This window comes from Lampetra planeri, chromosome 21 (genome assembly GCF_965212315.1).
Source record: "Lampetra planeri chromosome 21, kcLamPlan1.2.h2, whole genome shotgun sequence".
NCBI classification, from domain to species: Eukaryota; Metazoa; Chordata; class Hyperoartia; order Petromyzontiformes; family Petromyzontidae; genus Lampetra; species Lampetra planeri.
Genome location: NC_136127.1, coordinates 13,037,876 through 13,050,607, shown reverse-complemented (window position 1 = coordinate 13,050,607; position 12,732 = coordinate 13,037,876). Strand labels below are relative to the sequence as shown.

Here is a 12,732-nt window from a genome sequence, read left to right as displayed (position 1 = left end):
TCTCCTGTATCCGAACCCTTCTCTCTGCCTCAGATACAGAAAAGCTGGTCCATGCCTTCATCTCATCTCGCATAGACTATTGTAACGTCTTACCTCCTGGCGTGACTAAGAAGGTGCTGATCCATTTGCAGCATTGTCAGAATGCGGCTGCGAGGGTGTTATCCATAACACCTTCAATCTTGATTTGAAGCTTTCGTGACTGCAGGAATCCAGACTCTGTGGTTATTTCGATAAAGTCACGTAGTTAGAAAAAATAAATAATCACGACGTTTCGATCGCAACACAAGCAACCGTCATCAGGTGTGAAACAAACAAACAGCAGGACTGTTGACCTTCACACATTCGACCCATTGTGGCCTCCCTGTATTGGCTTCCAGTTTCACATAGAATACAGTTTAAAATCACAACTTACAAAGCGGTGAACCATCTTGCCCCAGCTTACATCATTGACATGCTGCACCAAGTCCCCTCAAGGTTCCTAAGATCTGGGGATGCAGATCTTTCCCCAGGTCTTAGGTTTTGGTTTATGGGTGACACTTTTTTCCCGTGTAGCCCTCAGACTATGGAATGCTCTGTGGACATTTAAAAAATGCGCTTTACGACCTATTTGTACGCTTCCGCTTATTACACTTTTCGTTCATCTTGTAAATCATTCTTAAAATGTATGTTTTTATTCTGCGTGTCTGCTGCTGCTGCTGTGTCCTGTACAGCACTTTCGAGATTCATTATTATTAATGTACAAGATGTCTTGTTTCTTGAAGGTTGTACAAGAGCTTGGGAAAGCGAAGACAGCAGTGTTGTAACCTGCAGTGTGATATTGGAATGCAGTATGGATGAGATGGGTGGTGGTACTACTGGCAATAAATGGCCATTACATCAGACAGGCAGGTGTTGACATTGTGGTTTTATTAGTTAAACCAATGCTTCGTGTTCCGAAAATTACTCCTAAGTACAACCACACGGGTAAACTGGCCAACAGCAGTGTTGTTTGCATTGACCGATTTGAATCACAGTAGTCTATACAACTCATCGCTAAAAAAACTCCTTCCTAGTTCACAGCGTATAAAAATGACTCGTGAAAAGCCTTTATACGACAAGGCCTTGTCACGTGAGACCGCCACAGGTCACGCATGAAGAATTCTGAAATTAAGCATTTGTAAAATGCTTAACCGTTCAACTTGTGCATAAACCTTGAGCACACAGGTTAACGTGAACCTTGGTCAATGACTCCACAGTTACTGATAGTTGTAATTCTTCAGTAGGCATTCCGGTTGTCTATAAACCACACAGCTGCCCTTGCCTCATCCGAACCACAAGGCACGGGATTGAGCAGCGAAAATCTGCACAAGCACAATGTTTAAGAAAAACTCAATCTTTGGAGCAAACAGAAATATTAACAGGAATGCATTCATCATTCTGCTAACCTGCACAGAGGTAGAGGTCGGCTCCAAAGACAAAAGGATTCCTTCCACTTTATGGATGTGGGAGATTTCACCCCAAGTGTCATACGCACGGTTACCAATGTCCCCAGTTAAAGTGTAACGCATGTAACAGCCACCCTACACGTAGTACACAGTACACGTGTTGCGTGCACTACACCTTGACGTGGTCGAAGTCTGGTGTCATTCGAGGTTATACGGCATCAACTCCCAGTGGCCAGTGAAAACCCAGCAGAGGTCACTCCACCGCCACCTGCCGCGCTGGGCATTTCACCTGCCGTGGCAACTCGTTCAAACGAGCGCGGTAAAGAATCTCACCTGCTCGGCTGTTTAACCGCTACCTGGGGGTCAGTGGGAGGAGGTGCCGTGCGGTGCGCTTGGCTCGCAAATGCCCGTGGCGAGCTGGGCGAGGCGTATCAGATGTGCGGCGGTGGCTGGACTGGCAGGCGGGTTGGCTGGCTGGAAGGCGGTGAGGATCTCACAGCTTGTGGGGGGGGGAGTCTGCGGAGAGCTTGATCTTGAGGTTGTCGGCCAGCTTGTCCATGAATGCGAACGTCTCCAGGTAGTCGCCCTGTTTCACGCTGCACATCGCAATGTGGGGGGGGGGGGGTCTCTGTGACCGCAGCTCGAGATGTTTCACAGAAACGAAACAATTATTGTTTAGAGAGAAAGAGGCACTATGTTAAAGGCAGAGAGAAGAGGGGCAAGGAGTGTGGGTCTGGATCTCCACATCTAGGAGTCAAGGTTAATAGGTCTCTAATGCAATATAATTACACGCTTTTTATTAACTCACTCTGTCTGTTGTTGTTGTTGTATCCTCAAATCTTGTAACTAAATTTTAACCCACTTCCCAATGTGGTATCGATTGCAAACTTGGTATACGTATGCCATACTGATGACAATATTATGTTCTATCATAAAAAATATTTATTTTTAAACATTTTTTTTATATGTTATGTTTCGGCTTGGGTCTAATTGTCCACGCTCAACTGACGTTGGCTGTAAATCACCACGGTCCCTTACGTTATGGCAAGCTTCAGGGCCACTTCCTGGAGCCGTGGAGTTCTGCCATTACTAGTATGGTACATTTCATGAAAGCGTGTTTAAAAAAAAAGTTTTTAAAAATATTACTTATTTAGATGTAATGTTAGTGGCAAGAGCACCTTCACAATGGGGCAATAAAACAACACAATATTGTACAAAATCTATATCCTGTAACACATAAGAATCTGTTGTTATAGAGAGCCTTTAATTCAATGATCGCAATGTGCATATCGACATCATCATCGGCCATGATCGACCCACTGCCGAGTGACGTGAAAGGAGCCTTACTTGGGAAGCCCCTTGATGCAAGCTGCCAGGTCCTTGGTCATGAACCCGGCCTCGATGGTCTCCACGCACACGGCCTCCAGCGCCGAGCAGAAGCGAGTCAGCTCCACGTTGTTGTCCAGCTTGGCCCGGTGAGCCAGCCCCCGCGTCCACGCAAACACCGATGCTAAGTCCGGAGGGAGGGGTGGGGTGGAAGAGGTTCTGTCGCTGGTCAATTACAAATGGGTGGGTGGCAGTGGTAATGGGTGTGCCTCACAGCGAGAAGGACCTCGGTTCTATACCAGATTCAGGCATATTACTTTGTAGGGTTTATATGTTCTCCCTCTGTGCTGTATGGTTTTGTCCCATAACTAAAATAAACAACAAAACTTGTATTGGCCAAAGATCCCAATGATGAAAAATTGACCTGCGAACTACTCAATTGGGATTAAACACAGCAGCAATATCACCCCTGACTGCAAACACCTGGCAGTCTTGAGACTCAGGGAGGCTTTCCTCGGTAAATAAGCATCAACAGAATAACAAAGGATTAACATTTGTGTTTGTAACATCACATTAATCGCCTAAATTTGCATGGCCCTTAAAGCACCAAGAATACACAACCCATACGACAACTGAAATGGTGTTGTGATTCACTGGGTGTGGATGATTAGACGGTTACATGACATGTGTGTAATGTGTGCAGCCCAGTGTGTCAATCCACTACTAGCTGATGGCATCCACAGGCCAGGCAGGTCGTTGTTTGAGAGTGCGTCGCCACGCTGGTCACTCGCGAAATGGAGAAGGGTGGAGGGAGGGGCTTAGGGCCAGTTCAGATATCGCTCGCTACTGATGTTAGCGACAGCCGGGAATTTAACTCATTGCCAGGTTCGTAGGGTGGTGCGCTACCCAGTGTGCCACCGCTCCACCAGATTTGTTGGTGTAAGTCGACTAAAACAGTTAAATTATATTTCAGGTCAAGAATAAATGTGAAAATCGTTCCTAAATTTCTATTCACCAAAGTAAAATAACTACCCTTGTAACCCGTGCGAGTAGTGCGTGGTGAACCGCCCCGTGCGACGCAGCGTTACCGATGGGGTTGGTGGACGTCTCCTTGCCCTGCTGGTACATGCGGTAGTGGCGCGTGACGGTGCCATGCGCCGCCTCCGCCTCCACCGTCTTGCCGTCGGGGCACAACAGCACGCTGGTCATCATGCCCAGCGAGCCGTAGCCTGCGGGGAGCCCGCCGCACGGCCACGTCACGCACATCACACTCGCACGTCGCGCTCGCACGTCGCGCCCGTACAGCTTTGAGCTCACTCTAAATGACACGTCGTTTAGATATGGAGTTTCATTATCGGTGGTCGGTCGACTCCTTGCCACTCTTCCATTGCCACTACCATCGTTACTACTCCCGTGAACGTTAACTTCACTCGTTGATGCCATCACCCATGTTGAGGACTCCATTTACCAGATTCTCGACTGTTTCGTCTCATCCCCACCGAGCTCAACCACCGTACCGCAGGTCGCAACAATACTCAAGTCGCCCGCCCGCCCGCCCATTTGCTCGCTCCCCCGCCCGCCCATTCGCCCATTTGCTCATCCGCCCACCCGCTCGCCCGCCCACCCATTAGCTCGCTCACCACACTGCGAGCCACAACACTCCTCTTTCTGCATCTTCCCTCACACTGCTCCACTGTGGAATTCCTTCCCATCATCCCTTTTCCCGAAGCTCTTTCAATAATAACTTTGCTCACTTAAAAAAAACGTGTCAACTCTTTCATATTACAACATGATCGTGCTGTTTGTTGCTGGCTGCTTTACGTTTTGGGCCATTGAGTCTGTGCTCAGCAAAAGTGTTTAAAAATACTAAAGTACACTTCAAAGAAATTGGAAATTTGTATCTAAATTGTAATTGGTAATCTAACGTATTAACTGGCATCTAAGTTACACACCTCATAGCAATGGCAGTGGCTATCTAGTCGTCCCAGCCCTCGCGTTGTCAACACCTTTGTCTAATTTCCACCGAACGAACGTGGACACGCGCGGCGGGGCGTGCAACGGTACCCTGGGCGATGGAGTCGGACTGCACGTCGCCATCGTAGTTCTTGCACGCCCACACGAAGCCGCCTTCCGACTTCATGGCGTAGGCCACCATGTCGTCGATGAGCCGATGCTCGTACCAAATGTTCTTCGCTTCATACTTGGCTTTGTAGTCCCTGGACACATACGCACGTGCAGTTTTTCATTCATTCTCAATTTCTCATTCTCTCTCTCTCTCGAATCATCATCTATCTTGAGAGAGGACGATTCGAGGGAACCACCGAAGGCAGCCAGAACTGGCGGCAACAATTTCCCAAGCTCTATGGCCTCATATTAGGATGTTTGGCCAACTCCATGAATGAGTTATTCATACATGTTGGAAGAAACCAGAGTACCCGAGGAAAACCCACACATGCGATGGAGGTAACACTTCAATCCCCATACATAGATGGAAATGAATAAACTTGCTGTACTGCCTTGCGCGGAGGCACGCTCGGCACGGCAGGGGGAGACGCTCCGACTTCCTGGGTGATTGTCAAAGGCTATGCCCTATAAACTTCATCATCATCATCATCCGCCATGATCAATTCCCTGGTGGATGAAGGCATTAGCCAGGTTGTCCCCATGCTTCACAATCCTGTGACACAATGGCTCCCATGTTTAAATAAATAACGTTATTTTAAATAGTTATAAATCAGATTTTCTCTTACATTTTATGAGAGAAATATATCTTTGGTACTACATGCATGATTGAACATCTTGTCAAGCGAGCACTTATTAACCATCTCAATACAGAATCCCAATGACAAAACAATCTGGACACTCCGTGATCCTTTCCTGGATAAATAAAAAACATTATCCTGGAATATATATACATTAAATGAAGCCATTGTTAACTGGGCTGGAACCACCAAACTCACCACATTTGAGAACTCAGTCTATCCACGAATGTCTGAAACCTGGATTCGAACCCAGCTCCTCAGCATTGCCAGCGCATTGTGGACCCGAGGCAGCCAGCCTCCTACAACAACACCCCCCTTCACGGCACGAGTCTCTCACTTTTCGTAGATGTCCTGGAAGATGTCCTTGAAGCGCCCGTCGTACTTCTTGAGGATGGTGTTCTTGGTGCTCAGGTAGAGAGGCCAGCCCTTCTCCAGCGCCATCTGGAGGGAGCTGTGCGCAAAGTCGGTGATGGAGGCGTCGGTGTTGAACATTCCCATCGTCACTCCGCCACCGTCTGCAGATCAGAGTCGAAGCCGGAAAGTCGCTCCACGTTACGAGATGCACCTCAAGTCATCATAAACGTCGCGAAACAATCCACCATGTAATAAACTCAATAATCCGACACAAGATCCGTTACAAAAACCTGGAATCGGCCCAAAGGCAGATTAGGGTCCACATCCCAGGAAATCACTATTAGGCACTTTGAGAATTTTGTTGCATGTATGTTGAACTTCTTTCGCACCATACGTAGCCAACCATGCTAATTGGAGGTGTGGGGTAAACCAGAAAAGTTGCTAGATCGAGCGAAACATTTTCTAAATTGCCAACACTGCACTTTAGCCCCACGTGATCTCCAAGTTGAACGTGAATAACCGCAACTGCGGAAGTGTGGCCAATGCCATGTGTGGCAGCAACGACGGCCGTCCTCACAAGCGAGACTGCGATGCACGCAGATTTGTAAAAAAGCAGGAGACCGTGCTGCTCGTGCAGTCATCTTCACGCGTACAGCAATGCCTGTTGCCATGGTGACATCTGTCAATCGTTAATGGTCTTCGCGGAAATGTTCAAAGGTGAGAAACAGAGTGGAATAAGCATCGCATCAGCAAGTGTCTCGGTTTCTGAGTGGACGGTTGCAGCTCGGCTGACCTTTGAACTCGTGCACGGTGTAGGTGACCGGCACTCCTCCATTTTTGGGGGTAAAGGTGATGTCCACCTTGCCAGGGCCCGGCACCACGAAGTCGGTGGCTATGTACTACGGGGAGAGAAGTACAGCAGTGGCGTTAGCGCAGAGGGGGGCACCTTTCAGCATCGCCTGACACCGGCTGCCTTCCCTGACCACGCCCACGCTGGGATCAGTGGCCGCGGGACCGTGAGACCGATAAGCGGAACACGTGACAATAATTTGAACACACGGCAGCACCCTGGGTTCTCTTGGCACGTCCCTAGGTCCACTTGGCAAATGAACGAGATTCTATACTCACGGGTACAGTAACCGCCTGTGACCATATCACCTGGAATGACTCCGATCGTTTCAGATAGGACTGAGCTAGGACAGTGCTTAGGCGGGTGCCCACCGTGCACGTCAGCTGGTTACAGGGCTGCGGTGCTACGAGCTAGGGCCGTAGAGCACAGTGCAGAAAAATCCTCTGTCGCACTGTACTTTTATGCTCCAACGTCTGTGCTCTCCGCCATCACCAGCCCACACTGACCAAAGTGAAAAACGGACAAATAAGCAAAATGACCCGCATAGCATGGGGAAGCCCTCATCCAGCAGTAGTTTGGCAAGGAACCGCTTAACTTCCGAGCTTTGATGAGAATGGGAACATTCCTGGGGATTTGGTCAAAGGCCTGACACACAAATTACTGTACAATGCAACCTGAAAATCACTCGGCTGTGACAGTCCTCGGCCCAGTCGCCGCCCCTTCACACGGAGGCCCCTGTGAAGCAGGGACGGTGCCCCATAGTCACCGCACGTGTCACCGTTCACGAGCGCGCACCTGGTCCCCGTAGGCATGGCGGCCAATGACGATGGGCTTGACCCAGCCGGTGACGAGGCGAGGGATGTTGGAGCAGATGATGGCCTCGCGGAAGACGGTGCCGCCCAGGATGTTACGGATGGTGCCGTTGGGCGACTTCCACATGGTCTTGAGGTGGAACTCCTCCACGCGCTTCTCGTCCGGCGTGATGGTGGCGCACTTGATGCCCACATTGTAGCGCTTAATGGCCTCTGCCGCGTCCACCGTCACCTGGTCGCCCGTGGCATCGCGGTTTTCCATGCCCAGGTCGTACCTGCCGTTGGCATGGACGATGTTCGCGAGGTCGGTTTTTAGCAGGGCTTAATTTAAGCCTGGTCTGTACAGAACATATGTTTCTGAACCCCCCCATAGCAAACACAGTGCACCATCTAACTTACGGGTGTGGCTACTAGTCACGTGCCTACTCCGGCCGAAAAGTGAATCAGAAAATATTCTGTGAGAAACTAAGCCCTGGTTGCGAGCGGTTAGCGGCACTTATCACCTCTCGCAAATATCAGCTGCTTGTGCAGCCATGATTTCGAATGGAGGAATCTCCAAATCCTCTGCACGTGGGCTCAATTTTGCACCACAGAATGAACTGTACTGCAGCAGTGCATGTTAAATAAATCTTGACTTAAAGCTTTCGTGACTGCAGGAATTCATATTCTTTGGGTCTTTCGGTAAAGTCACATAGATAGGTAAAATAAACAACACGAGCGATCGTCATCAGGAGGAAAGAGGGGCAAAGCTGCTGAATGCAGACTGTTTTACAGGTTTAAAATGGGTGTAGTCTTATGATCATAAACGAAGTATATCTTACACAGAGTTTTAATTTTAAAGTGTATTATTGTTTAACCAGCTGAGAACTTAAACGAGACCAGGATGAGTCTCATTTTCAAGAGTGACCAGGGCCACCACAATGGCCTTAGCAAAACAAATACAAGTAAGCACAGCGATGAAAGGAACAGAAACCAGCACACAAACAACTGTCTCTACGACTTCAAAATACTGCACGAACGTAAATCAACGTAACAAAAAAAATTCCCTGTAGTGAAAATCGGCTGGGGCAGATTATGTTTACAATTAAGTTACATGAACATTTAACAATGAATAAATGTCGGGCGCCAATTGTACTAATATTTAATTAGACGTATGATGTATTTTGAACTTCTTTCGCACCGTACATAGCCAAATGGGCTAATCGGAGATGCGAGGGAAGGACAACAAACTAAACACGAAAAGCAGTTCGCATTTACCAGCACGAGGTGCTATACAGCGAGTGGTTGGACGATGAACACCGGGTTCTGTGCTCACGGCACTGTGCGCATGGAGTGAAGCGCGGGGTGCTGTGTGTGAGAAGTGGTGCTCACGTGTGGAGGTCCATCTGGATGTAGGGCAGAATGAGCTTCTCCTTGATGAGGTCCCAGATGACTCGCGTCATCTCGTCACCCTGCATCTCCACCACCGGCCCGGCCTTGATTTTCTGCGACATGTTCTGAACACAGGACACGAAGAGATCCACAGTCTCACACGGGCAAATGCTATTAGCGAGTAGCACCTATAAAAGGCCGGCATGGCACACGAGGGGGTGTGGGTGGCCAGCACGACGCCTGGCCGCCTTTGTCTCTCGAGCGGCGATGTGTACACGCCGCACCATGCGCTCATTTGAGGTCGAGTAGACCTCGGGGAGGCCCAGGACTGGTCCAGATAATCGTCACTGCTGTTGGCCGTGAGCGGGTATCGAACTCGGGTCGTTAGGGCCGTCCATAAATGACGTCACGCGATTTTGGACGATTTTTGACCCCCCCCCCCTCGTCACACGGCCTCACAAAAAGTCAGACCCCCCTCCCTAGGTGCGTGACGTCATTTATGGACGGCCCCTTAGGTTCATTGAGCAGCGCCTGCATATAGCCTTTAATAGATTGTTGGGGTAAGTGCTTTTAGCAAGCACCTATACAGGTCACACATGCATCTGGGCGCCTTGCCCCACCATGGCTTAGAATTATTCCCCATCATCATCATCCTCCCCACCCTCTCACGCCCTCCCAACCAATAAGCCCCTCCCCAAGGAAACCCATCATCAGCCGCGCGTGACCCTTTCATCTGAAACCCCTTGAGCGAGCAGCCGCGTGACCCTCAGCTGATCAATTGGAGCTCGCTGCCTGGCTCAGCACAAATGCAAAACTCTCGGTTGTTTTACAACAACAGGCAGAATTTATCCAAATAACACACACGGCTCTCTCATCTTGTCGATATGACATCTCGTTGTAATGCCATATATACATACGCGTGTGTGTATATGTAGAGCACAACTCTGCACTCACACAGCCAATACCTGTCAACCCATTATCAGTGCCCTCCCTTATTACAGACCAATTCAGACTTTACTGGTCACCCCGTGCCCCTTGTAAATCTCAACGTTCATCCTACAAAGTCCCATCGCGAGGGAGAAACACAGATACTAATAATTGCCCGTATTGAAACGGCTGTACGCCGTATGGACCTGAAACGGCAATCCGCATGGGTTGACAGCTCTTGACTGGTAACATGTAGCACGCGACTGCCGCTGTGCACGGTGTATCAACATCTACAGCACTTCGAATTGCCCCCCAATGCTAGGTTGTATCCCCCCCCCCCCAGTGCCGGATTAAGCTAGTGGGGGCCCTGTAGCATATGTTATAAAGGGGTCCTAAATAAAAAACAAATATTAAAATATTTGTTTTTAACAACTTGCATAGTAAAGTAATTGTTTTTTTCAACGGTTTTATTTAACTTGACTCCTGTTTGTCGTGGTCAAATCTTGGAATCAAAATTTCGTCTACTTCCTGTTGTCCAATTAATTCCTAATGTTGCACACCTACTGAGATCCGGTGACAATACACGCCTGTATCAAAATCGGCGTCAATTAATCAATTAAATGGCTCTTTTAAAGCAATTCACATTTTGTTTGGACGGCTCATTAATTAAATATTTATTGGGTTCGGTCAAAAACGCCGCGGTCCCTAAACTCTGGAATCGCCTCGCCCAAGAAGCAGGCGCCACGCTCCGTGTCAATGAGTTAACGAAGTCATCACTTCATGTCAGCGTTGATGTGGGAGCAGGTGCCGCATCATGGACTACTTCTCGACCGCGAGTTAAACGAAGTTGTTAATAAAACCGTTGTTTAAAAAAAACTTTTTTAAGGAGTTAATTTCATTTTCTATACAGCCAGATAATATAAATCGCTAACTTTAAACACCGAATCGTTCATAAAAGTTGAAGGCAGTATAGTACTATAGTAATAGAGCAAGTGCAGAATCACTGAACCGGAATTGATAGCTTGATAGCATTTAGCGCGGGGCCCTTGAACGTGGGGAGCCCGTTGCATTTGTAGCAGCTGCACGTGTAGTAGCTACTACACGTGCAGTAGCTACTACACGTGCAGTAGCTACTGCACGTGCAGTAGCTACTAGACGGGTTGACGTTGACCGGGTCCTGGAATCCCGAGTCACGGAGGTCACGGCATTGACCCCTACGGGGGTCACGGTAATGACCCCGAGTCACGGGGGTCACGGCAATGGCCCCTGCGGGGATGCCACTCACGACCGCCAGGGGGTGTTGAGAGTTGGGGGTGTCGAGAGCTCGCGGCGTCAACGTCGCGAGTCGATTCGTCGCCACGATTCTCCAGGTCACGATTCCAGTGGGGAGTCGAGCGCCTTTTGCCTCCCGTCTGAGGTAGCTCCTATTTTAATTGTCTCGTTGGCGCAGTCGCACTCGCCCTATTAGCCTAAACGTAACACTTTGGGGGAAATTGCATTTAAAGTGCATACCTGGTGCATGCACACATCGATTGCAATGCTCGATTATTCGATGCAGGTATCTGAAGATGGGGATCAATGTCGATCAATTAATCGTGACCGGCGGAGTCTCGTCGCCTAGCAACAGAAACCGCTCCTCAACCACCTCCTCACCCTCACCCTGTCTCTCCTCACCTCGTCACCCTCACCTCGTCTCTCCTCACCCTCGTCTCACGTCCCCCTCACCGCTTCCCCCTCTCCCAACAAAAAACTGCAACCTCACGCCGGAAGAGGCTCGCGAATAAAAACACAACCCTCATCCCCTTCCCCCTCACCCGCTCCCTCCGCCCCTGAATGCCCCAACCAAGGAGCCTCTTCTGCCCAGGGGGCTCGGGGCGAGGTGGGAACCGCTGACCGTCTCGACCCGCCGCGTCACGTCTCGCATCCCTCCCGCCACGGGGGTCGCTCCAGCAGGGGACCACCGGGGGTCAGCGACCCCACAGCGCCACCCGAGGCCACCCGAGACCTCGCCCTGAGCCCCGCTGCTCCACCAACCCCCCAGGCTGCCCATCGCCGCCTCCCCTTAACGCTCCGCAACAACGGCGCCTGACCCGACCTCTTTGCCCGCCTAAAACCAACAGCCCGGATCCGAAAACGGCGACCCGTGCGTGCAAACCCCTCGACGCCGCGGCACAATCTGCAGTGAGCTTGACCAGAACTCAAAGTAAAACATCGACCAGCAACGGAGCACCATCGCCGCACCTTGCACCAGACCCTGACGCCAGGCGGAAACCATCAACCCGCGGCACCGATCGGCGAATAAATCAGCCACGGCCGCCTCACCTGGGTGCTCGTGACGACAAGCAGACACGGGGCGAGACAGACGACGAGGTGACAGACGAGGTGAGAGAGACAGAGAGAGACGAGGTGAGAGAGAGACGAGATGGAGGCACCGCCTTCTGTTAAAGGCGCCGGGGACGAGGAGCCGCCCTCGCGCCGAGGGGGCGGGGCCCACCTGCACGTGAGGCCCCCTGGCGAATGGCGCGCGAGGGGCGTCATCACCGCGGCCAATGGGCGTGCCCCGTCCAGCTGATCTGGCCACGCCCACACGAGGTGACAATCAGCTGTTGGTGACGTCACGTTCATTCGTTATTAATTCCCTCCGTCAGCCGGTGGTCACATTAATTGGCGCATGATCGTCATCGCCACCATCGGCCGCTGCTGGGTGAAGAACTCCCCACACGCCGCCGCCGCGGCTTCTCGCGAGCTCTGGTAGAGGCGATAATCCACGACTTACGGGTTCGTCGCCGTTTGGACGATGACTGCATCAGTGACTCAGTCGGTTTTCAAATATTTCACTCACTCGTCTCACCAGGCGACAGCCTAGACCTATCCACTGCTGGATGGCGGTCTCGAATCGCAGCTGT

At 50.4% G+C, this 12,732-nt stretch overlaps 1 protein-coding gene across 3 annotated transcripts; it reads right to left on the bottom strand.

The window, feature by feature from the left end:
• Positions 1–886: 886 nt before the first annotated feature.
• Positions 887–12,343, bottom strand: LOC144724727 (isocitrate dehydrogenase [NADP] cytoplasmic). 3 transcript variants are annotated; one of them, XM_078604071.1, is made up of 9 exons: positions 12,321–12,343; positions 8,900–9,024; positions 7,512–7,803; positions 6,660–6,765; positions 5,850–6,027; positions 4,815–4,966; positions 3,839–3,979; positions 2,772–2,934; positions 887–2,020 (listed from the first exon to the last, which is right to left on the bottom strand). In XM_078604071.1, exons 2-9 carry the CDS (start codon positions 9,019–9,021, stop codon positions 1,918–1,920), a joined length of 1,257 nt encoding a protein of 418 aa, XP_078460197.1. In that variant the 5' UTR covers positions 9,022–9,024; positions 12,321–12,343; the 3' UTR covers positions 887–1,917. The 3 variants fall into 3 exon arrangements, with proteins under 3 accessions (XP_078460197.1, XP_078460196.1, XP_078460198.1); XM_078604070.1 differs by having other exon boundaries at positions 12,149–12,340; XM_078604072.1 differs by lacking the exon at positions 12,321–12,343 and adding an exon at positions 12,068–12,088.
• Positions 12,344–12,732: the final 389 nt, after the last annotated feature.

Coding starts and splice junctions, on each gene's coding strand:
- LOC144724727 (XM_078604071.1), bottom strand. CDS start 9,021: ATGTCGCAGAAAATCAAGGCCGGGCCGGTGGTGGAGATGCAGGGTGAC. Junction 2,935..3,838: donor GACGTCCACCAACCCCATCG/GTAACGCTGCGT, acceptor CTCCGGACTTAG/CATCGGTGTTTGCGTGGACG. Junction 2,021..2,771: donor TGCATCAAGGGGCTTCCCAA/GTAAGGCTCCTT, acceptor TGCGATGTGCAG/CGTGAAACAGGGCGACTACC.